The sequence below is a fragment of the Desmodus rotundus genome, chromosome 11 (genome assembly GCF_022682495.2).
Source record: "Desmodus rotundus isolate HL8 chromosome 11, HLdesRot8A.1, whole genome shotgun sequence".
Lineage (NCBI taxonomy): Eukaryota > Metazoa > Chordata > Mammalia > Chiroptera > Phyllostomidae > Desmodus > Desmodus rotundus.
In genome coordinates, this window is record NC_071397.1 from 68,079,954 (window position 1) to 68,105,716 (window position 25,763).

The window sequence follows — 25,763 nt, forward strand, 5'->3', positions numbered from 1 at the left end:
GGTTATTTGCAAAAGGAAATCGAAACTTCTGAGAGCCTTCCCCGTGGGAGTATACTGGAAATAAAATGGATTTCTGAGAAATCACTCCCATACAGAGTCAGTATAAATTTAAGCTTTAAAAATACTTAGTCAAAATGCTTAAGGAGGCATCATGGCCAGTGAAACTAATTATAGTTAGTGAAATTATTCAACAGTGTGTCCTACTAAATGATTTGCACTATAGGAAAACCAGGAAGTTCCAGAATTGTCCTCTTACATTTCCTGTACTTCCACCTCCACCCGCAATATTTTTTTAACCATTGTTCATAGGCTTAGAAGTACAGCCATATGAAGTCAACTGTTAATATTTATATTACACTAGGAAGAAGAGAAATGGGAAAAGTAGGAAATAATACTAAGTGTTTTGCCTCACAATTGCAACAAGATTTCTATTACAGTATTTTACAATAATATATCGCTGGCATACTGTAATACGATCCAACCATTATGCCTTGTCTATTGATTTTTTTTTTAATTCCAAATAGAGAAAAACACAAGATTGGCAGCTTCTAGTTTACAAGTCTCCCAGTCACATGGTAGGGAATGCAAAATTCTTGTGACTTTTAAAGAGGAAACAAAAACCTTTGAAGAAATTTCCAGCTTGTATGCAAAGTTGTTTTGGGCCTCAGACACTGTAGAATTGCATTTTTCTCTCCAACAGGGGCTACCGTGGTGGAAATTCTTGAGAAGGACTGCTCTGTTTGTTTTGTTTTGTTTTGCCTTTTGTGCCAAGATAGAATTCAGAAGAATTTTAAACTTATAGAAACCTTTATATCAGCCAGAATGTTCCACACTAGACATCTTATTAATGTAATCATAAGCCTCAAGGAGAAAAAGGTATCAGCCTCCTCCTCCTTCTTTTCCCCAAATACTCCCCTGGAGACTGCACTGTGATTTAGTTTCAGTAATCCCCCTCTTTTGTTGAGAGAGAAGTCCTGGCCTAGGTGGGCTGTGAGCTCCAGTGGTAAGGAGCTGCTCGACGTGCCTTAGCCCCAAGGAAAGCCACACCTTTGTCTAGGAATCCGCCTGGTTCATTTATCATCTGTCACTGATTTTGTCTGGGAACTGGAGACCAAAACTCTCCAGGGATACCACTTACATTCTTACGTGACTATGGTTTCAATGTCACAGTCCGGGAATATCCCTTTTTTATGTTAATTTCCTTCCTTTTCAAAGAAAATGGCCCTGAAAGTTCAGTAATTTTGTACAATGACACTATTGCAATTAGCCAGCAAGGACAAACCTTAGCACTTGACTGCAGTGAAAACAAAGTGGAAGACGGCATCTGCAGCTTCAGCATTTCTGGAGACTGTTGCCCGAGCACGCCTCCGAAAACAGATCTGGGCCGAGCTGGGCACCACTCGTCTGGCCGCTGATCGCGTGCCACGTGGCTGGCTCTGCTGTGGCCCTCCCAGGGAACGTCACTTAGTCTCATGGGCTTGTTCCATTTGTCATAAGAAATTAAACGTGTGCTTTGGAAGCTGCTCATATGGTTAATGAAGGTTTTTAGGAGGATGTTTTGTTGTTTGATTTATGACAAACCTCTCAGGAGTTAGGTTTTCATTTGGTCTCTGGGTTTTTCACCACTGAGAGAGTGGTTAAGCAGGGGGAGGCTCTCTTTCTTTTTAACAGTATGCATCCAGTTTTGAAACACATCCCTTTCACAGATGAAGCAATACCAGTAACTTAGTTTCATCAGTTTCAAGTTCAAAAGCATAGACACACCTGAAGTCACTTGGAACAGTTATTAACCAAGCTATTACTGCCCGCAATGTCCAGGGGTGTCCGACCCGCAGCCTGCCCGCAGCATGCGGCCCAACACAAAATCGTAAATTTACTTAAAACATCATGAGATTTTTTTGTGATTACGTGTTGCAATGTATTTAATGTGTGCCCCAAGACAACGCTTCTTCTTCCAGTGTGGCATAGAGATGCCAAAAGGTTGGACACCCCTGGTAGAGACTTAGGCAGACAATCCATGGAGAACTGAGAAGTGCTAGAAATTGCTGCCTGGATTTTTCAATTGCCAGAGAAGCAAGAGGGCTCGGGGCTTACCTTGGGCAAAAGGTCATTCTTCCTTGGTGGACAGTTTTCTTGTGTTCACACGTGGAAAGATAGAGGGTGTCCCCTCTCCGCTGCTCATGGGATAGTGGCCCCAAACAAGGGATGTGGAGCTGGCCTGCTGTGTTCAGAGCTGTGGTTCCTGTCCCTTTATTCCTTTTTTCCAAGAAATCAGGCCATTGTCTGGTAGGCCTTGGCCTCCTATCAGGTGCCAGATGCCACAGTGCTGTTCTGTTTGGAATCATTGGTAGCTCTTCCCACAATCCAGGCCTACAATTACATTCCACAAAATGTCGAAGTATTTGTTTTTCCTGATTGTTCTGCCTACTTGATGAAGTGCCTTTCTGCTGTGTCCCAGTCTGAGGGAATTTGGGGCCGTGGGAGTTAGGCTGCAAGTGCAAGTCCTATAGAACAGCACCGGCAGTAGTGAAGCAGAACTGTGAGTCCTACTTTGAGGTCTGCCAAAGGTCTTAAAACCCAGTCAAGAAGGGCTGGGGTTCAGCCTGACTGCGAACTGAGGCAGGTTTGCCAACCCAGGAACACCGCCCAGGATGGAGACTAGAACTGTGGTCAAAGTTAGAAGTCACCAAGCTCTCCTTTGGGTTTCCAATGATACTGTCTTTGGGAATGTTTACGTGCAGGTATAAACCCTTCTTTAAAAGTCAGGTTGGAGAGTACTGACTTTTGATACAGTGATACAGTGAACGGTATCATTTGGGCGGGAGTGGGTGTAGAAAGGCTTTGATAAGAAGAGATCGTCCTCGAGGAGTCTGGCTGAAAACTGAGAGCATTGCTTAGGACAGACTGATAGGGTCCTTCAGGGGGTTCCCCTGAACTACGTTTCCCTCTCACTGACGCTCACATTTTTCTATTTTCATCTTTTTCCCCTTTTAACTCTAGGAAGGCATTAACTTCCAGTCTGTGAAAAGGCATCTTTATCTGTCAGACTTCCAGAAAGGCAATGATTGGGATTTTGTTTTGTTTTGTTTTTGCTTTTGCCATAGGCAATAGAACAGCCAATACTTAACTTCTGTCCCTGCCCTGGACCGAAACTGCCTCCTGCTGTTGGGACGGTGGTACCGGGCTGAGCCCATCAGAATGGGTTTATCGGTGGCATTTATACAGAGAGGGCACACATATCCCATTCACTCTAGGAGGCAGGTACATTTTTGCAGCATGTTGACAAGAATGTGACAGGGATTCGTGCCCCTGGGGTAAGGGTGATTAGAAGAGTGTGTGTGTTTACATTTTCTTTCTTTTAACTTCTTCCAGAAATATGTGCGTGCCTGTCATGAATTTGGGAGGGTGCAACCAAATTATAGAGTTTTACTATATTTACGTGTTTTTTGATCTAGAAAATCATTTGTATTGTACCACAACTTAGTGTGATGACACACACCCTTACCTATTGGTATAAAATACACACGATGTTGCAGCCTTTCCTTTCAACTACCATACGACTGTAAAAACTATCTAATTATTTAGCCATGAGAAAGAAGGACATCTGCCATTCGCAAGAACGTGGATGAACCTCGAGCCTATGATACTAAGCGAGATCAGACAAAGTCCAGTGCTGTCTGATATCACATATGTGGATCTAAAAACGCCACGCTAATAAAAAGCAGTAGAAAATACTGGTCACCAGGGGATGAGGGGCTGGGGAGTGGGACGGATGTAGTTTAAGGGCGCAACTTGCTACGAATAGTAAGTCAGTCCTAGCATAGGGATGTGATGTATACTGAGTGTAGAAAACAGTGTTGTGTTGTAACCATAAAGCTTCCTAAGACACTAGAACTTAATTGTTCCAACCACACAAAGAAATGATAATTATGTAACATGGTTGAGGTGCTAATTATTCCTACAATGATGATCATATTAAAATATATAAATGTTTAATGAATGTTTTACACCTTAAATTCTACACAGTGTTATATGTCAAATAGATTTTAACTAAAAAAAAAAAATCCAAACAAGTTCTCAGTGATAATCAATTTAGACTTGTTTACCTCATTGTTTTTTGTTAGAACTTATTGGAATGCTATAGAAATTAAAGGAGAGATTAGTATCATCACCATTTGGAAAGGAGTACATATATGTTTATTTCCTTTAGGAAAAGATATGTGTGGTTAGAAAAATATTTTAATTAATAATAGCAACAATTTACTAATTACTTCATTTTTATTCTTAGCTTTGTAAAACAAGTATCTTTACTTATCTGTGCAACGAACAAAGAAATTTCAAACATAGCTAAACAAACAGAATAAGTTGCAAAAGTCAAGCGCAGTAATCCGACTCACTTTAATTTGGCAAAAATACTTATCATTCTACTTTATTATACAAAAATGGATTTAGTATAAATTGCCTACCTACACTGCTTGTGAGTGCTGTTACTGTTCATCAAAATCTGTGTATCCGTTACACTAACGATTTCATCTCTTGCTTTTCCACACTTCTCCTGACTTCTTTATGGTATTTTAAAATGACAGAGTGAAATATTTTACGTATCTTTATCATCAGGTTTGATTTTTCAGAACAGACTTTTGCAAATGGAAGAACATTTAACTTTATTTCGATTCAAAGAGTATTGGAAAGGCCACCACATGCCAGGTACTATAGGAGCTGCTGGAGATGAAGTGATAAGAGAACTTCCTAACCCCACGGGACATAGTCGAAAAAGAAAACAGACATAATTGTGTGTTTGTTTGTTTTAATGTATTCATTTACTTATTTCACAAATACTTATATAGCTCTCATTATGTGCTAGATAATCTTCTAAGTAATTTGAAGGTATTAACTCATGTAAGTAATTAAATACGATGAGTGTTTCTAAAGAGGGAAGTGATCTTTTTTATTTGGATTTTGCTGAAATTTAAAAATAGGGAACAACAGTGATTTGGGGCATGAAGGTAAACACACAGCATTTCTCGCTTGCCCTTTCTCATCTCAGAATGTGAGATCAAGACAGAACAGAAGAGAAATTCCGTCTCATATCAGGAGAGGAAATGCTCAGTTAAGTTCTGGATGCTCACCTGAATCTTTTAGCAGTTTGGTCCCTAAGTTCGTCTTAGTTAGTGTTCGGTTTCACCCACACCGAGTTAGGGTAGCCTTTTTCTTTTCCTCCTCCCTCCTTAAGCTGATACTGTTGTTGTTGTTGTTGCTGTTGACTCTTCCTGTACTGTTTTATTTTGGGAAAAGTGGAGAAAGAATACCTGTCTTCAAAGTCTGCTTGCTAATCCCTATTTTCAGAGAAATTATTGTGTCTTGCTTACATGACTCTTAAGATAACAACTTACAAACTAAACCGTAACTTGAGTAGTCTTAGGAAGGTGTTTTATTTCTTTTAGCTTCAAATCTAATTTTGTGCTTTGAAAGTTCATTGAGCACCCTATTGCTTATCAAGCAACTTATTCTGGAAACAATATGTAATACTCTTAATTACATAATTTCTACTATAGGATTTCAAAAGGCTTTAGAAATTTTTCTGCTTTTTAAATGAACTTTATTTTACAAATTAAAATAAATTGTATGGGTTAACCAAAAGCTACTGTGAGAGGGAGATAAACTGCATGAGAGTATGTTTACCACGCATTAAATAGTCCTTTAGTTCTGGAACCTCCTTTAAAAAAGGGAATTTGTCAGTTTCTTTGAGCAAATTTAAAAGGCCCCTAGACTATAATTTTTGTGGTAACATTTTCTTTACTACCTGTTTTAGTCAGTAACAAACTACCACAGACTGGATAGCTTAAAAACAACAGACATCTATTTTACTCGGTCTGGAGGCTGGGAAGTCCAAGATCACGGTGCTGGCAGATCAGTACAGTGGCTGGTCAGGGCCCACTGCCTGGTCCATAGCCTTCTCTCTGTGTCTTCACAGGGGAGAGGGGCAGGCAAGCTCTCTGGGGCCTCCTTGTAAAGGCAGTCATCTCCTGAGGGCTCCACCCTCGCCACCTGTGTGCCTCCCACAGGGCCTGCCTCCTGACACTGTCACGTGGCGGCACTGAGGGTTCAATGCATGCATTCTGAGGGGACACAAGCATTGAAATGGTACTTAAGCAAATTTAGGAGGCTCCTCAAATGTTGCTTTTGTGATAAAATTTTCTTCACTACCTAATATATTTGAGCTTTGTTGGTCTTATTTTTACAAAAACCAAAACCCGTCTCTTGGCTAGTTCACAATGAACTACTTCTAGCTGTTACTTATCCAGAGTTAGCCACTTTCCCCCCTTGGCTTGTCCGTATAATCAGGTGCACTGTCAGTCTCGGTATTAACCAAAATTCCAGTTGAGTGATGATTACGTTCTTACGTATGTGTTGTCTGGTAAATTTGACCTTTAACAGAAAAGATGCCATATACCAATTCTTTGTACTAAATTTTGAAATGTGCCCAAAATGTGCTTTGTTTGTAGGACCCTATTGTGGAAGTATGAGAGTCCCCAAAGTACTCTTGCTGAACGCAAGTGAAGTAACTGTTCGCTTTGCGAGTGGATCGCACACTTCTGGGCGGGGCTTTTTGCTGACCTATGCCAGCAGTGACCATCCAGGTATAGCAGAAGAATCAACACAAATCTGTAAACCTTTATCTGTCTAAGAATTCCTGTTGCTGCTTATCCCTGTCTCTGCACAAAGCTATGCCCTCACATACAGAATTAAGATGTGAGGGAAGAGAGGAATGCAGCGCCTCTGTAAGTAGGTCTGAACTGAACGCTTTTGTGGAACATTAGATTGAGCCGCTGACCTATGTGGAAGACAGTTGACCTCATTTTCCTAGTAAATTTGGGTGGGGGCTACTGTCCTGACCCTTCTAAGGTCTGGCTATCTTCTGTAGTCCTCCACCCACCCGTTTCTTAGCACAGGACAAGCCTTTTTTCTGGTCCCTCTCCGCCCCCGCCCCGTGTGCACCAGCATGGGCGGCATGTGAGTCTGAGCAGGATGTAGTCACTAGCACAGAGTCCCCTAACCACGCAGCTGACACCTGAGCAGGAGAAAAGGGGAGCAGGAACACTGATGAGAAGGGAAAGCATGGGCTCTGTCCAAGCTTCTTGTTCTCCGGAGGAATTACCGTGCAGTCTACTCTCTGTCTGCCCAGGGCACAGAGGTGCCCAGAGTTTCTGCTTTTATTCCCGCCTGGCAGAAGTACTCTGGGAAGGGGGGCACTGTTCATTTCCCTCTTGGCCGGTGAAATCTCACCAATCCCAACAGGCCCCAGCTCGGCCAGTGTTCACCATATGTTGCTCCCTAAGAACGATTGAAAAGATTAAGGAAAGAAAGAACTATTGCAGCAAGTGTGACATATTTTGGAAACTATACTAGGTTGATGTAAATGCATCAAAATCTATGGCATCTTAGCATCTCCATTGGTTCCATACCCAAACAGCACCCTCTTTTTGAGTCCTTGGTCCTTACTGACCAAAGTTAAGAGGCTGTTCATGTTCTTGGTAAACATGTGGTTCTTGAGTCACTCTGCTAGCTAAATTGTTCAATTACAATGTTCCTGAACCTTCTGTATGAACCACTTTGGGCTTTAAAACTGTTTGCCTTCTGCCAAGGGAGGCCATGCACATGATCTTTGTAGCCATGGAGTGGAGAGTAACTACCCATTGCTGGTTTTTCTATTGGAAACAGTTTCTGTTGTCACTCACCAGACAACCACTGAAACACTGCCGTGGGGGGCAGAAAAGAGAAGTGAAGGGAACTGTTGAATCCAGAGGACATTATGCTCAGTTTTGATTTATTTTCAAACAGAAATATGTACATAACTAGATAATGAATAAATGCTTTTTAAAACTCGTCTTTTTTATTTTAAAAGAAATCTTTCAAGCACGAGTATCCTAACTTCCATGTAGTCCGCTAATTACAACTATCTTTATGACAGATTTAATAACGTGTTTGGAGCGAGCTAACCATTACTTGACGACGGAATACAGGTAAGTACAGGTGTCCTGGCTGCGCCGCAGTCGCATGTTGTTTAACGTGTTTCCCTTCACATCAAACCAGGTATTATTTGTACTTCATTTTTTAAAGGAATGTTTGAAATGGTTTCTCATGCAACAGACGTCAGCAAACTTTTTCTGTCAAGGGCCAGATAGTAAATATTTTGGGCTTGGCAGGTCATGCAGTCTCTTTTACATCTATTCATATAGTTTTCGTTGCCAGTGTCATGCAAAAGCCACCACAGACTGTCTGTAAACAAATGAGCAGGGCTGCGTTCTGATAAGACTTCATTTACAAAAACAAGCAGCAGGCTGGATTCCGCCCTTGAGCTGCAGGTTGCTGCTCCCTGAGTCCTACTCTCGTACCAGGTGAGCTCATTTTTTACCTGGCCTGCCTTTAGGGGTGACTTTTGTTCATTCTTTGACTTTCAGAGGGTGTTGACTTTGTCCTTCCCACAAAATGGAAACCTACTGGGAATAGCAGATGAAAATTTGCATCCCAGCTTTAACCAGAAAGATCGCTTAATCTCTTTGATGTGCATTTCCTCATCTGTAAAGTAGAAGAGCCTAGAGCAGGGTTTCTCAACCTTGGCACCATTGGTATTTTGGGTGGGATGATTTTTTGCTGTGAAGAGCTGTTCTGTGCACTGTTGGATGTTCAGCCGTAGCCCTGGCTTCTACCCTCTGTGTGCCAGTGTGATGACCCAGAATGTCTCCAGACATTGCCAAGTATCTCCCCGTGGGCAAAATTCACACCCAGTTGAGAACCACTGGGCTGGAGATGGTTGCCAACAAGACTAACACCAGCTGTAACTCCTTGCAGTGCCTTCTCTGTGCCAGGTGCTTAGTGCCTGGAGTAGCATATAAGCAACTCATGTGAATGTTCCAACATGCCTGCAGGGCAGGTCCTGTTATACCTCGAAAACAGAGGCACAAAGCAGTTAAGAATCCTAACTTGCCCAGGACTCCACACTTAATAAGTGTACCCAGCGTCAGGCTGAGGAGTCCATGGTCCTAATCATCTCAGACATTCTAGTAAAAGAGATTATTTTATATGCAAAATAAACTCTAGGGTTAATTACTATTAAGTCTGCTAGAGGAAAAACAAAAGTAAAAATGACTAGTAATTAAATAGTGCCGGTGAAGTTGCCGTGCATCCGATGTAGATACTCGCCAACATTCTCTAAGGTCTTTCAGCCCTACTTGTGCAGTGCCAGTGATCACAGGGCCTCTGGGTGTCCGTGATCGTTTTCCGTCCCCTAATGAAAGGGATATACTGAGGCCATCAAAGCCAGAGACTCACATGCCACACCTGACTAGTTAGGGGTGCTGGCGCAACAATAGCCGTCCGGGGTGAATGAATCAAAATCATGCCTTTTTTTTTGTCAGATCAGCAAAAAATATATTTTTTGTCGTGCTACAGAATTTTAGTAATTAGTTCGTGTGTGTCATGAGATGAAAAGGTTGAAAGCCGCGGATTTAAGCCGTGGCCCAGTTGTTCTGTAGTGTTTAGGGGAAGATGAGGTAGGATGACTAACACAGGTTCATAGTCCCTCACTTACAACTGTGAAAGGCAGGAAGCCTTAGAAGTCAAAACACTTTTTCAACTCATTTGGTGGCAATACCTGATTCATGTGACCAAAAAAAGTATAAATTCTGAAACACATCGGGCTCTGTGGGTTAGGATAAGGAATTGTAAACCTGTAGCAGGATTCCCCGTTGTTTTCCTCTCTTAATTCCTTGATTATTGCTGCAATGCTGGACTCCATTAGGTCAATGGGGAAGAATTGTAAGTTATTTATTTGGGCAGTTTTGGTAATTAGATGTTGTTACTCATTTAATTTATTAAGTCAGCAGGAGGAAACTGAGAGGAAATGAAGTCGAAGCAACTGCTATTTTGGAATATGTTTGGGCTGGTAGACTCTTTTTAAACAAACCGACTAAACATTGCACTGTGGTATATACAGAAACGAGCACTCGGCCTTCTTCTTCAAGTTGTAATTGTTCTTATAGTATTGTGACTTTCTTTCTGCTTGTTTTTCACAGATGTATAGTTGTCATTCACAGCCTATTGGTAGGTAGACTCTTGGAGGAACTCCAGATGAAGAAACTGAATTTAAGGGGGATTATGTGCCTACTCAGGGTCAACAACTAGCTAGGTAGTACCAGGGCAAGGTTCACCCTGCCCTGGACCCCTCAACCACACCATATGCCCTGAAGGGTTTCTGGGTGGTTTCTTAAAAAATAACTGTTAACTAAATGGAATATCCTAATTTTAAAATACACCCTCTTTGGTCAAACTTGTGGCAAAGTAGTTGCTAAGGGATGGGATATAGGGGAAATAAGGAGAGGTTGGTACAAACTTCCAGCTTCCAGAAGAATGAGCTCTGAGGACCGAAGTGTAACAGGATGACTAGAGCTGATACCAGTGTATTGTATAATTGAAATTTGCTAAAAGAATTGACCTAAATGTTCTCACCTATATATTTAAAATACAATATTTATAAATAAAAACATGCGAGATGGTGGATGTGTCATTTAGATGGCTGACATAAATCATCATGATGTATACTTTAAATATGTCGCAGTTTTTTCAGCTGCACTTCAGTAAAGCTAAAAAGTACATATACCTTTTTTCTGATTACAAAAGTAATTCATAACTAATGTAGACCATCACTGTCCAGTATTAGCTATGTGTAGTTATCAAACACCCGAACAGTGGCCAGTTCAAATTGAGATGTGCTCTAAGTATAAAACATACAGCAGATTTGTAAGACTTGGTACAAAAAAAAAAAAAGGCTGAATATACCTGACTGATGATTTTTCCTATTCATCACATGTGGAAATGATAAAATTTGAATATATTGGGTTAAATAGAATATATTGTTAATATTAGTTTTTGTTTCTACTTTTTAAAAATATTTTATTTAGTTAGTTTTTTAGAGGGGGAAGGGAGGGCGAATGAGAGGGAGAGAAATATCAAATGTGTGGTTGCCTCTCATGCACCCCCTACTGGGGACCCACAACCCAGGCATGTGCCCTGACTGGGAATCAAACCAGCAACCCTTTGGTTCTTAGGCTGGTGCTCAATCCACTGGGCCACACCAGCTAAGGCTCTTTCTACTTTTTAAAATGTGGTTACTAGAATATTTAGATTTACGTATGTGGTTTTCATTATGTTTCCGTTGGATTGTGCTAGCAGAGTGAACCAAGGCATTAGAGTTAAGTACCACAGAAAGGGAAAGTTTCTTAAAATCCCACTAAGATCCAGAGATCTAATTCCTTGTCTTTTTTTTGTTCATATAAAACCTAAGTTTTTGTTTTATATGTTTTAAATATATCTTTTTATAAAAATAAGATCCTGCTATATGTAGTGTTTAGAAATTTTGCTTTTTTTTCTTGAAAGTATTTTTTGGATATCTTAGGATCAATTAAGATGCATTAGGGAAGCTCATTATTTAAAAGGGTTTATAACAAATCCTTATATAAAATAAATACAGAAATTATTGTGTAAAACTTGCTTTCAGAGTAACATTTTAATCTGCATTTTCATAAATTGGGTTTCTGGTTTGTCATCAAAGTGGTCTGTGGAAAAGAGAAAATGGTTTTAAGTATACTTTTAAATTTAAATCATTTAATAAAATATAAATTCTTTCTTTCTTCCTTTTTCTTTTTTCTTTTCTTTTCTTTTTTTTTTAGCAAATTCTGCCCAGCTGGTTGTAGAGACATAGCAGGAGACATTTTTGGGAACGTGGTGGATGGATATAGAGATGTAAGTGATTGAGGGTAATTTTATGTTAGGGAGGAAACTAAAAACAGTAAGCGCTGTTGCTCTGCCTAAATTCACTACAAAGTAAAGCCAAACAAGATATACAACTCTGTGGTTAGTTACACAGTTCTCTCTTTTCTAGGAATAAATGATATGTTAAGTATAAAAACTAAGGTTGTTCATGTATTCATTCCTATTTTTAGCATTTCCCATTTAACATATTATAAATGAAATGGTAAAACAAACAAACAAAAAAACTCTTTTTAACATCTAAGAATAGAATTCTATCCAGTTTTGATACCAGACCATCTTTTTGTTACAGTCCATTTCTTTATTTTAACGCTCCATTTGCTGCATGGAATAATAGCCCAAGGCATGAACACTCACAACACAGAATAGTGACCAAAGAAGCCTTCTGCCCTGTTCTTACATGTTATTCCCAATTTCTTATGTCTGATGAGACATTCTGGGCTGTGTACATTTTTCCCAAAGGAAAATAAGTTCACAAGATGTCATTTTTATAAAAGATATGGCTCGTCTCCAGATATACAATCTTTCTTTTCTTACTATTTACAGATTTGTGTCCAGTAAATCCTGATTTTTAAAATGTTACATTGCTGTTGAAAATAATTGGGTTTCCAGGGATTTGCTTGAGTTATTAGAAATGTGATGGTGCTTTTTTCTAAGAGCTATTGGCATGTGTCTGCAAGCACCAGGAAAACATACATGTTCCAGAAGTTTGATAATACATCTCCAGCAGGGAGGAAAAAACCTGGTTTTCGTTTGTGCTTTTAGCACATCCTGATTCTGGAAGCAGTGGCCTTTGTTATTTTGGTCTTTATTTCCTTTTTCATGTATTGTCTTTGTTTACAAGATTGACACAGGATATTCACTTGTCCTATAAATTGTTTGAACCTTAAAATGGTTTATGCTACCTCAGTTTGAGGGTATACTTGGAATAGGATATTCCTAAATGACTTCAGGAAATTAACGAAGAGAAATTAAAAAAGTATAGTTTCCCCCCAGGGAAAGAAAGTTTGTCTTTATTATTTCCGGTACCATGCAAGAAACCTAAGAGTTGTGTGCAATTAGAGAAATGGCATCATTTTTCTTTCTTAGTTGTTTATCTCGCCTCCTCGTGGCAGCTTTCTTTTTCAGTGTAACAGGTTTGCTGCGCAGGAGACCTAAGTACACGATTTGCAAGCACTACAAGCAGGCTTCCCATTTGACTCACTTGCTGGTTTTACACCATTTGCTTTTAGAATGATTTTTCTGGAGGGGAGTTTTGTATTTTGGAAACTAATCTCATCAAAGAAGTCTGATCAGTGCCTTTTTTAAAATATCATGGGCATATTAGATATCTATTGCTACATCACAACGTCACCACAAACGTAGAAGCTTAAAACAATACATGTGGTATCTCTCGTGTTCTGTGGGCCATGAGTCTGGGCATGACTTAGGTGAGTTCTCTGCTTTGGTGTCTAATGGGTGCACCCAAGGTGTCAGCCAGGACTGCAGTCTCATCTGAGACTGGACTGGGGAAGGATTTGCTTCCAAGCTACCATGGTGTTGGCAGCATTCAGTTACTTAAGGGTGGTCAGATGGAGAGGATGTTTCTCCCAGGGTTTTGCTAGACGTTGTCCACAGCTCCTTGCCTTGTGGGCCTCCCCCACATCACTACTTGCTTTTTCAAAGCCAGCCAGGAAGAGTTCTCTAACAAGGGAGTTTCCTAGCAAGATAGGTTACAATCCTATGTAATATTAGCACGGGAGTGGCAGCCATCACCTTTGCCATATTCTGTTAGCTAGCAGAAGGCCACAGCTCCTACCACACCCGAAGGGATTGCACACTAGGGGAATACCGGGAGGCAGAGATCCTAGGGATTATTTTGGAGGCTGTTTTATGGTACTTTCATCGTAGGAAATGTGTTCAGCAGTAGCAAATCTTTTTCTGGAAGCATCTTTGTAAAACCAAAGCATATCCTGTAGGGCAGGATGACAGAACTTATCAAACAAGTTACCAGAGGAGCTATTGATGGGAAACGGGTGTCTCAGGGGAGAAATATGTTGTCCTAAAAAGCAATTATGGAAAAGGAATTGATTCATTCTGTGTCGTTCCAAACAGCAGAACTAGGATCAGTGGGTGAAAGTTACAGGAGGGCCAATTTCAGCTGCATATGAGGAGTCATTGAGCAGAATGGAATTGAGCAAAATGGAATTGGATGACTCAAGAAGCGGTGAGGCTTCCAGCCCCTGCAAGTGCCAAATGGAGTTATCACAACTATTTGTCAGACATGCCAGTTCACCTTACATTCCAGGGCAGAAAGAGATAAGCAGTTCTGCGTGCACCCTGTAGTAGGTTTGTAGGGTGCCCTTTAGGGTCACAAGGTGACAGACCATTCGAAAAAATGCCAGACAATCAGCGATTTTCAACCTTTTTCATCTCATGGCACAATAAACTACTTACTAAAATTCTGTAGAACACCAAAAAATACATTGTAATTTTTGTCAAGATGACCAAAACATAGGTATAATTTTGATTCATTCGCACCAGATGGCTATTGTTGTTTTGGCTGTTGACATTTTTTTTTTTTTAATTTGACAATCTAAGGGAAAAGAGGTCAGTGCCCCTGACTGAATAGTCAGGTATTGCAAGTTTTAAAAATTCCTGAGACACACCAGTTGAAAATCGCTGCCAGGTATAATCCAGTCCAGCCTCTCCATTGTGTAGATGAACTGGGAAGCCAAACCCCGAACAATGAAATGACTTAAGCATAGCTGGTGGAGTTAGACACAGAGCCAGGATGATGAACTAAATTGCTGAGTTTAAATCCAGGACTTTCCCGTTACACCTGGCTCCTCCATGGTGTGCCCTGAGAGTCTAAAGCAGCGATAAGAGATCTTTTTAAGAAAAGAAATTTTAGGGAAAATAAAAATGCAGGCTGCCTATTTAGTTTAAAGAGCATGATGTTTTCCTTTTTTTCTAATTCTTAATATTCCTTTCAGAAACCAAGAAGGATAGCATTTGCATCTGTGTTTTAGTGTTCTCATATCCTCTGTCGTGAAATCTTTCCCCCCTTTTTTCGACTATGGCACCAGTGATTGCAAAATGATTCACTTTGCAAAGTCTAATCTATTAGATATTTGAGCTCTCTAAGTTAAAGATCACAAACATTCTCAATTTTATTGCAGCCATGTTAATTAGAAAATATGATTTGTCTCGTTGGTCCTCCTAATATTGTAACGTAAATGTGAGTGAATTTTTCTGCTGAAATAAGGTGGACAGCCTGTCATTAACACAAAGAGAAATTCCCAAGTCCAGTTACTGATATGCAATTTCATGAGCTGCTTTTCTCTTTTTGGCATTAGCCATCCTGGAGAAGTGGAGCATTGCTAAAGCTTATTTAAAAAATGATGCTTCTCAGCACCTCAGTCCTGGGCTGTCTAATCATCCTCCCACATAGGTCTGTGCTCATGGGGACCTAGGACCTGGGCAACGCTTTGAGAAGTTCCAGTCCTCCCTCCAGCCCCTTTCCAACAGGCCAATTTCAACCACAGGGCCACCTGCTACGCAGCCAGTCAGGTGCTCCTGCTTGGGTTGTCACACAAGACAGCAGCTGTTGAGTGTTTTGACATTACTATTTTGGATTTTTATACCTTCTTAAATCTCTAAATTAATCATAAAATAAACTGTGGTGTGGAAGGTTCACCTTCTCAAATGATCCTCAGTATGTACATCTGGCAAACCAAATGTAAGAAACTGATCTGTTATCTATTTCTGCTGAACAGTTATCTATTTTTGCCACTCCAAAACTCAGTGGCTTAAAATAACAACCCTTTTATTTGCTGCTGAGTTTGTGGGTCAGCAGTGTGGGCCGCTCTTCAGCTCCCTTTGCCTAGAACTGCTCCTGCAGCTGTAGTCATGTGGCAGGACACCGAGGGCCAGAGGGCCAAAGGTGGCCTCGGTGACACGTGCAGCAGCACAAGACAAGCTGCAAGGCCAGTTCGGAGTCAGTGTGGGGGGTGACGACACAAGGGCGCAGCCACCAGAAGGTGTCATTCACTAGGGAAACACTACTGCTATACATTACCTCTTACCCACCTGGTGGGTAGGCTCCCAAGTTAGCCAGCATATGCATGGTGCCTCTGATGGCATTGAGATAGTTCTATCCAAACCCTTTTCTCCTCCCCCCTTTTACCTTTTTAAAAAAATGAATTATAGTTAAGCAATGTCATGGGTCAGTTAGGGATCCTGACCACAAGTTAAAACAAGATGGAAAACTTGCACTATATTTTAAAGGTATTGTTGAGTAAGCTGTGAGTGACAGTGTTGCCTTGTTTCAGAACTCTTTATTGTGCAAAGCGGCCATCCACGCCGGAATAATTGCAGATGAACTGGGAGGTCAGATCAGCGTGCTTCAGCGCAAAGGGATAAGTCGCTACAAAGGGACCCTGGCCAATGGCGTGCTCTCCAGGGAGTAAGTACTCTGCCTGTTGTTTTGAGTGGAAGATACCTCGAAGGCACCATCGGCTCATGATTTTGAAAGAGCCCCAGCCATGTGACACAAAGGGTTTGTCAACTGAGAAGAATATGTGTGTTAGAGCAGAATTTATGGTGTCTGTATGGGAGGTAAATGCAGCACTAAAAAGAGCTCACTGGTTATGCTGACAAGTAAATTAAAAGGGCACCCGTCTGAAGTCCCCAGGCAGAGGAGTATCCCTACTTGAGTGCTCCAGTGGGAGAGAACAAAAAACGTATTCCTTTTTAGCTTCTTCAGTTTCAGTGACTTATTGGTTAATCCCCAACATTACTGAAGATACTGAAGGGAGACTATGGGACTGAAATAAATTTGTCTGAACTACAGAGCTCCCCAGAAGATCCCTAGAGATAATCTCTTAATGGTAAATAATAGTTGGGAAGCGAAGAAAGAGGACTTTTGTTAATGTTGTGAACTGCTCTCTTTGGTGTTAGTCTCTCCTCTTTTAGCTTCATAAGAAGTATGTCAATTACTTTAAATGTTTCGGCCTCAGCTTTTAAAGCTTTTGGGTTCCCTCAGCTTCTGGAGTGGAAACTGGGGCCCTTAGGACTAAATATAGGCCCGCCGATGGTCCAGATGTCCACATGTACAAACAGGCATGGTCCAGAGGGAGGCCCCCCTTGGAAGGACGCCTAGTGAGGGAAAAGTACTCCTCTAGCCACTGTGTTTATCTCTCTTCACTCTCTATGTGCCCCTGGAGATGTCTTCCCACTACAGCAACTTTGGTTTTTTGTTAAGTTGTCACATGGAATTGGTTCTGAGGATGTAGCACAAAGCAGAGGCTATCGGCAGTTCAGGGTCCCAAAGCAGGAAAAGGTAGGTCAGGGCCTATGTCTTCTACCACCAGCCAGCTTGGGCGTCACTCTCCTGTCCCCACCATTTGGCCCCAATCCCTTCTTCTATGCAAAAAGAACATGATCATATTTGACTGTTCCGTTCTCACAATGGATTGTGGACTATCTTACCTAGTAAAAAAATAAATCACAATATGGGGAGTAGATGGGTTCCCAAGTTAGTATAAATACAGTGACTCTGATGTCACTTTGAGGAAGTTATACAGTCATTTCTTTCTCTCCCTACTACTTTTAATTTGAATGTATTATAGTTTAGTAATATTGTGGGTCAATATGGATTCTGAACACAAGTGGTAACATTTTTATAAGAATATGTGTTTTATGTTTCAAAGAACCAATTTATAAACTCACAAGTAAACTTTGAGATAAAAACTAATTTCTGGGTTTGGGGATGTTGGCCTAACCTCACCAAGTTACTACCCAAAGTTGCGAGCATGATGTTTCCAAAGGCCAAAACTCAGAGTTTGGAGTAAGCAAAGGTTTATGGATCGAGAAGGTGCCAACCAAGAAGATGGGAGACCTAATCCTCAAATCCACCTTAAGAAAGTACCGAGTGCAGGCTTCTTTTATGTCAAGGGAAGGGGAAATAGGAGGGCTGTGTTTTTAAGGCTCAAGCATCAGGCAGAATTCCTCTAATGACTAGCTTGTTTATATGCAGGGCAAAGCAGGAGCTGTTAGCTTGAAGGCCATGGGAAGAAAGCAGGCTTACACACGCTGCAGTCAGAGACCGCGCATTTCACTCTGTTGCAGCCGAAGAGGGGACGCAGTGACTGACGTCAGGTGAAAAGTTTGCTAGGTATCTTCATGAAGAATGCAAGCCTTGGGTGTGATGGAAGGCAGGCCCAAGGCTTAGAGGGACATAGGTCTTGGTAGAGTCAAGACCTGGCAAGAGATGCCGGAGAGGAGCTGTGGTGCCCGTCAGCACACCATGCTCACACCCCGCTCCCCTCCAGCAGGCTGGCTGGCAGGTGGCGGAGGAGAAACGGCAGCACTCCCACTGGCAGTTCTGAGTTTGGGGGTGCGGTGGGAGTAACTGGAGAGGTGGTTCCAGTGCAGTCTTTTCATAGGCATTACAAGCAACGCAGTGTGTGACCTATAAGAGCCAGTCGTCACCAAGGACCGGGCACACTACACGCTCAGCTGTGCAGGCTCACCCCTTCATGTTTCTGTTCTCCACCTGACTGACCTTCCCATCTGCTTTCCCCTCTGGATGGGATTTCTTGCAATGAGGGGCCCCAAAGTGTTTTTTTTTGTACTATCTGAACATTCATAGACAAAGTAGTTCTAAATGAGTACCAAAGTTAATGTCTAAAAGCTTGCAGATGCCTTTAGAAACTAAAATCTTTACTCAAGTGAACATTATATACAACAAGGTCTGCCCGGAAAAAGTCCTGCCATTGTTAATGAAATGAGAATGGTTTGCATGACATTGATGTTAACTGCCAGCCAAGGAGAGTGGACTGGAATGCACATGTGTGAATAGTAATGACTTCACTGTACTAGTCAGTGGGGGCTGTAGATGCCATTGAGTGAGCATGTGTATTATGTGGCCGTCACCTTCAAAATGACTGAGTGAGTAGAGCAATGAATCTGTATCAGATTTTGAGTTAAGCTTGAGTATTCCTCTGTGGAAACTAATTGGATGATTCACAAGGTCACAGCTCTGGGCAACTGGTGATTGGCAGCTTCATCGCAACAACACCCCAGCTCATGCATTGCATCACCTCTCGTGCAGAGTATTTTGGTGAAACATCAAATCACCCAGGTGACTCAGCCCCCTGACAGCCCAGATCTGGCACCCTGCAACTTCTGGCTTGTCCCCAAACTAAAATCACCTTTGAAAGGGAAGAGATTTCAGACCATTGATAAGAATCAGGAAAATATGATGGGGCAGCTGATGGTGACTGAGAGAACTTTGTGAGGTCCCAAGGTGCCTACTTTGAAGGGGACTAAGGTGTCATTGTCCTATGTACACTGTTTCTTGTATCTTCTTCAATAAATGTCCCTATTTTTCATTACTACATGGCTGGATACCTTCTGGACAGACCTCATGTATATGTATATGCATGTGTATACATATATACAAACATGTACTATATACAAGTGAAACTTTATATATGTATTATATATGTTCATGCATAAAGTGATTGCTTGGGCACCAAAGTTTTAAATTCTAGCTTGACCCTGACTTTTGAGGATCTGTGTCTTTTTATGATTTTGATGTTTTTTCTCTATTGATACTCGCGTGCTATTTCAGGAAGGCCTCAGGCTGTGGCCTAGATTTCTTGGGTGCTGCTACTTTCAAAATGAATGAAAAAGGGGCTTTTGGCTTTAAATCTGTTTTTTGGAACCTTTTGTCTGTGTTTATATACATTTGAATGCTTCTTTTGTAAATATAGGATGGTAAAAAGGTTAACTTGGACTTTATTTTAGTTTTGAGGAAAAATTAGTAAAACTATTGAATAATAGTAAACATTATATTCTCAATAACTTCTGCAATATCAATTGAGCTTCATACATGTGAAGTGGCTTTGTATAATTTGAAATTAAACTTCAGTACCAAAAAAAAAAGAATACAGAAATCTGAACCATTAATGAATTAGGAAAATTTTGCTTCACATCCCGTACAGTTATTTGAACAGATTTTCCTATTTTTGTGTTGGTGTGAGTGGATAGAAAATCCAGAATTCTTTCAAGCTTCCTTCTTCCTTCTGGCTCTGTGATTCCGCACCGACTTTTTGTCCTGTGAGAGGAGGAAGCCGTAGGCTAATGCAGAGCCTTTCACTCATTAGGATTCCCAAATCTGCAGGGAGCAGTTGTTTTTATCTGTGTTGTTTTGCTGTTGGGGAACCAGTGTACATGCGGTCATTGAACTTCTGTTCCCACACATGATTGTTTGGTGCTCAGGAAAAAATACAGAAGGAAGCATTGCAGCTGAGGAAGAAGGAGTCCCTAAAGTAAACATCCAGGGTTCTTCTGGGGTTCATCCGGAGTCAGCTTGCTTCCTGGATCCGAGGAGACCAGAACGGAATCAGGAAGAGGCGCTGACTTCACACAGAGGATGGCGGCCCAAACCACAGGCTGGGAAGGCTTTTCTTTCTGTTTACAGCAGAGCCTTCCTGATTGCTTCTGGGGTCCTCTGGGAGGGCTGGCAGTTCCTGGAATCTGACTGAATTCATTCAGCCTAATGTGTGAAAGCCTCATCCCCAACCTCCCTGGGGCACTATTTTTTAAAGAGGACACTTACTTACCTATAGAATTCTTTACATGGCCGTGCTGAATTAGTTCAACAGAGTGAAATGGAAAAAGCCTATTTCCGCTGATAGTGGAGGAAAGCCAGGACGGAGCTGTTAAACGCCGAGCCTTCCCTGACATCTTCTCTGTGTTGACTCCAGAGTTATCCTTCCTACCATAACTTCTCTTTTTCTACAACAACAAAAAATAAATATTTCAGTGTTTCCTGGCAGTGGGAACAAGGTTAGGCTCTTGGGGTTGCAGCAGTATTCTTTGGGTTTATTTGGGCCAAATTTCAAGTGAAATACTTAGTGCAGGAACACTAGAGATAATGGACAATTCAATCACAGAAAGGCTCTAAATATCTCTTAATAAAAATGTAAATGTTTATTTTAATTTTTTTTATTGTTTATGCTATTATAGTTTTCCTGATTTTTCCCCTTTGCCCCCTCCACACAGAACACCCCACTCCCTCAGGCACCGCCCCTCCCCACCCTCCCCACCCCCACCACCATTGTTCATGTCCATAGTCATGCGTATTAGTTCTTAGGCTACTCCACTTCCTGTACTGTACTTTACATCTCCCTGCTTATTCTGTAACTACCTTTTTGTACTTAATCCCCCACCTCTTCACCCATTCCCCCACACCCTCCTCGCATCTGGAAACCATCAAAACGCTCTCTGTATCCATGATTCTGTCTTTGTTCTTGTTTGCTTAGTTTGGTTTTTAGATTCAGTTGTTGATAGAAATGTATTTTTCCCATTTTATTGTTCACAGTTTTGATCTTCTTCTTTTTCTTAAATAAGTCCCTTTAACATTTCATGTAATAATGGTTTGGTGATGATGAGCTCCTTTAGCTTTTTCTCATCTGGGGGGCTCTTTATCTGCCCTTTGATTCTAAATAATAGCTTTGCTGGGTAGAGCAATGTTGGCTGTAGATCCCTGCTTTTCATGACTTTGAATATTTCTTGCCAATCCCTTCTAGCCTGCAAAGTTTCTTTTGAGAAATCAGCTGATAGTCATATGAGAACTCCCCTGTAGGTAACTAACTTCTTTTCTCTTGCTGCTTTTAAGATTCTCTCTTTATCTTCAACCTTTGGCATTTTAATTATGATGTGTCTTGGAGTGGGTCTCTTAGCAACCATTTTATTTGGGACTGTCTGTGCTTTCTGGACTTGCATGTCTATTTCCTTCACCAAATTAAGGAGGTTTCATTTCATTATTTTTTCAAATAAATTTCCAATTTCTTGCTCTTTCTCTTCTTCTGGTACCCCTATGGTGCGAATGTTGGACCTCTTGAAGTTGTCCCAGAGGCTGCTTATACTGTCATCATATTTTTGGATTCTTTTTACTTCTCGTTGTTCTGATCGGTTGTTTATTTCTTCCTCATGTTCCAAATCATTGATTTGATTCTCACCTTCATCCACTCTACTGTTGTTTCTCTTTAATTGTTCTTTATTTCAGTTAGTGTAAACTTTGTTTCTGACTAGAGCTTTTTTATGCTGCTGAAGTCCTTAAGCATCCTCATAACGAGTGCTTTCAACTGTGTATCTGACAGATTGCTAATCTCCACTTCATTTAGCCCTTTTTCTAGAGTTTTGATCGGTTCTTTCATTTGGTCCATATTTTTTTGTCTCCTCATTTTGGTAGCCTTCCTGTGTTTGTTTCTATTAGGTACAGCTACTTTGACTCTGTGTCTTGGTAAGGTGGCCTAATGTAGTACGTGTCCTGTAGGGTCCTGTGGCACAGCCTACACTATCACCCATCCTGGGTACTCAAGGTGTACCCTTCTTGTGGGCTGAATATACCCTCCTCTTATAGTTAGGTCTTGGCAGATCTCTAGGATGGATTTACCCAGGCTAGTCAGCTACAAGGACTGGCTATGACCACTGACCACCAACCTCCTCCCTCCATGGAGTATCAGCTGTGCAAGGGCAGGGTGGCAGTGCTCCGATGTCGTCTGTAGCTGTCCACTGGGTGCACAGGCTCTGGGGTTTCCGACGTGGTCTAGGCCAGTGTCAGTCCCCACCTATGTTTTTCCCAGAGTACGCTGTCTGAGCTATAAAGCTTTCGGAGATAGTTGCCATTTGTGCTGACTTTGGACATTTCCCAGGCAAAGCCAAGCTGTGAATCTAGGCTAGCTGCTGCTAGTGCTGGGCCTGGGGCTCACCGAAGCCAACTGTTGCTTGTTTGATAGGATTTAGGAAGTTGTGAAGCATGAGCCAAGACCAGTCATTCATTTGGAAAAGCAGCTTGGGAGGGCCCATAAGTCTCTGGGCATCTCCAAGGTGGGTCAAATAGTCTTAGCCGGATTGACGGAGTCTCAGATGTGGCACCAGCTTAATGGTTCTGCTGGGGGAGGGTTTAGCAAAGAGACAATGGCCTCTCCTTGTCTTGATGCTAGACACCTCAGTTTCTCCATGTATACCACTGGTGATTTTTAAGCTGCTACTCTGCTGCTGGAGCTCAGAGGCAGTGAGTCTGAGTAGATGAGTTCATGTGTGGGTTATTTAAGAGCAACTGCTTGGGGCTCCAGAAGTTTCTAACACTGACTCAATCCTCACTGGTTTTTACAGTTGGAAGTTGTGGTGGCTTATCTTCCTGGCACTGGAACCCTGGGCTGGGGGGCCTGGTGTGGGGCTGGGACTCTTCCTCCTGAGATGTCCCTTCTGCATAAAAATTCACTTGGATATGGGACCAGCACATTCCACATCTACACCCCTCCTACCAGTCTGAATTGATGTGGTTTCTTTAATTCCGCAGTTCACAGACTTCCATTCCACCTAATTTCTGATGGTTCTGAGTGATGGTTGTCCTATATTTTAGTTGTAATTTTGATGTGGTTGTGTGAAGAGGTGAGCCATGTCTGCCTACACTGCCATCTTGACCAGAAGTCTCAGAGCTAAACCTTTAAAATAATACTCTCAGTTTGTTAAATAATGGAACATACAGTGATATCTACCTTTTTGTGTTTACCTCTAGTATCTAGTAAGTACTATGAACAAAAGATTAATCTTGAGAATTCCAAATTTTCTGTTCATTCTATGCATTTCTATACCATTGAGTTGGTGATGGATTTTTTAAAAAGTTAAATACAGTGTTAGGCCTTACGAATATCGTTTCTTCCAAAGAAGACAACTGCAGAATAAGGCTGATTTGGCAAGTTCTCCCATAAGATTAGTACTGGCTGTAGAGCAGCAGGGCTCCCAAGGCCTAAAGATCAAGACTGATGAACTGAAGACTGTCTTACGGGGGTGAGGTCCAGTTCAGGCCAGTCATTGAAATGCTTTCAATTTTCTTTCAATGACAGCTGCATCTTGTCATCTAGAAGCTGGTGCTGGTTTAGGGCTTGGTGCTGTTGCTACACTGGGTAGGAGTAGGAGTGTGAATGGTGCTGTTGCTACACTGGGTAGGAGTGTGATTGGAGAGGGAACAGTCTGAGGCTGTTCAGAACAACATCCTGGGGCAGGACCCCTGAGAAAAGGAGTATAGAAGTCTTCAGAGAAGGCAGCTAGCAAATGACATGCTGTTGTTCTGAGTAACCAGTTTTCTTCATTTCACTCAATGGTCCTTGATTGTTGACAATGAGTGGGACGTTTATGGTGACTCTTGAAGCAAAGGAAGTATCTTCAGGGCAGTGATCCTTGCTGCCTCTATCATCTTATAATAATTAATTGGATTTAAGGTTGTTCCTGAAACTGTATACCTGTACATTTCTTTTCAATACAATGATTTTGATTCAAATTCACTGTCTCAGCGTCCTGCTCACTTGTCTCCTGTATGAATTTAGGAAAGTCGCTTACCTTCAATGGGCTTGATATTCTTGATCTACAAATTGCCAGCGATGAAGATGGTAACAGTGGCCTTGCTGGGGCACTGTGAGGATCACGTGGGGGGAGGGAAGGCTCAGAGGGCCCCGTGCCAGAGCTCTGTGTCAGTCATTAAAGTTCAGTGAAGCAACTCAGTGCCTCCTGTTTCTGCTTACTGTTTCAGTGGCTCCCTGTCAGACAGGCGATTTCTGTTCATCTCCAACGGTAAGGATCATGCTTTTCTTAAGAATTTCGTATTTTAAAATCCTCAGGGTTGGTTTATTTCTCCATATCCCTCAGATGATGTAGTTGAAAGGATTTTGTTTGTCTTTTCCTCAGGTCACACATCACCAAGTATGCTGTGACTTAAAAATATACAAGACCAGAAGCCAAATTAATATTAAGCAGAAAATATTTTTCTTTATAATCTAAGGTCTCTCAAATTTTTGCCAAAAAGAGTGAAAATTTTAAATGACATTTATTTTAAGATAAATTCCTTTATGTTAGATTTTAACATAGAAAATCTTTTAAATAGTACAATTGGATATGTGGGTTTCTTGAATGAAGCTATTGAACATGAGTATATAAAATAAAGGCTCTTGTCCCCTCCATCATGGCATGTAGTCTGTGTAAATATTCTCCCCCTCATAAAGTAGAATATTTTAAGGGGAACATTATGAGTACATCTTCTTTGCCCAGGAAGAAGAGTGTGGCCTTTATTTGGTCCCTACACATTGCCTTGGGCATGGTATATATTTAAGGTCCTGTGGGTGGGTGTCAGATACAATTTACTGTTCTTCACAGCGCCTGACATACCTGCTCTTCAAGGGCACAGAGAGTGGAGCCCCACTCTGATCAAGTGAGAAGAACTTCAGTATGTTAAACCTTTAAGACACCTTGCACTTTGTTAAAATCAGGGTGAATTTAGGTTAGAAAGGGAAATCTACAGTGGGAACACGGAGATGTCACTTATACAGGATGTGACTTCAATGAGGTCTATTGAAAAGAAAAGCAGCAACAATTTCAAGATACTGCAGTACAAATAAGTCAAGTGCAAATCTGAGTCATTAAAAAACTAATAATTAAACAGTTGATTTGCTATCACAAGGGAAATAAAACAACTGACTAATTTTGAGTGAGATGGGGTACTTTTTTTTTGCTTTCGTTTTTCCTTTGGTGTCTGAAACATTTTACTGCTCTTTACTCCTAGGCTGCAGCAGATCCTTAAGTTTGGAAGCTCACGGGCAGTGGATCGATGGGTTTGGAGAACAAGTTCTTTGGTCTCCTGGCCAAACCCAACTTCAGGACCAAGGGTCGGGGAACAGCAGCAAGAACCACAAACAGCGAGAGTGGCTGGAGATAGATTTGGGGGAGGAAAAGAAAATAACAGGTACTGACACAGGTGCAGTTTCACAAATGCAAAACGACACGGTTGAAGTTATGTTTCTGATTTACACAGAGGCCCCAAAGTGCGCCACTTCTCCATCTGCACATGGTCCGTGTGGGAGAACCTGGGTGTGGGTTGCAAA

General features: G+C 41.4%; 1 protein-coding gene across 2 annotated transcripts in view; it reads left to right on the plus strand.

Annotated features, from left to right (window-relative positions):
* DCBLD1 (discoidin, CUB and LCCL domain containing 1) overlaps nucleotides 1-25,763 on the plus strand; it is a 64,121-nt gene that overhangs the window by 28,268 nt on the left and 10,090 nt on the right. For both annotated transcript variants that reach the window (XM_045188711.3, XM_024551834.4), the window contains exons 3-8: nucleotides 6,507-6,641; nucleotides 7,973-8,024; nucleotides 11,730-11,802; nucleotides 16,143-16,276; nucleotides 24,419-24,459; nucleotides 25,445-25,624. In XM_045188711.3, coding sequence (XP_045044646.2) covers nucleotides 6,507-6,641; nucleotides 7,973-8,024; nucleotides 11,730-11,802; nucleotides 16,143-16,276; nucleotides 24,419-24,459; nucleotides 25,445-25,624 — 615 coding nt within the window. The remainder of the gene's footprint in view (nucleotides 1-6,506; nucleotides 6,642-7,972; nucleotides 8,025-11,729; nucleotides 11,803-16,142; nucleotides 16,277-24,418; nucleotides 24,460-25,444; nucleotides 25,625-25,763) is intronic.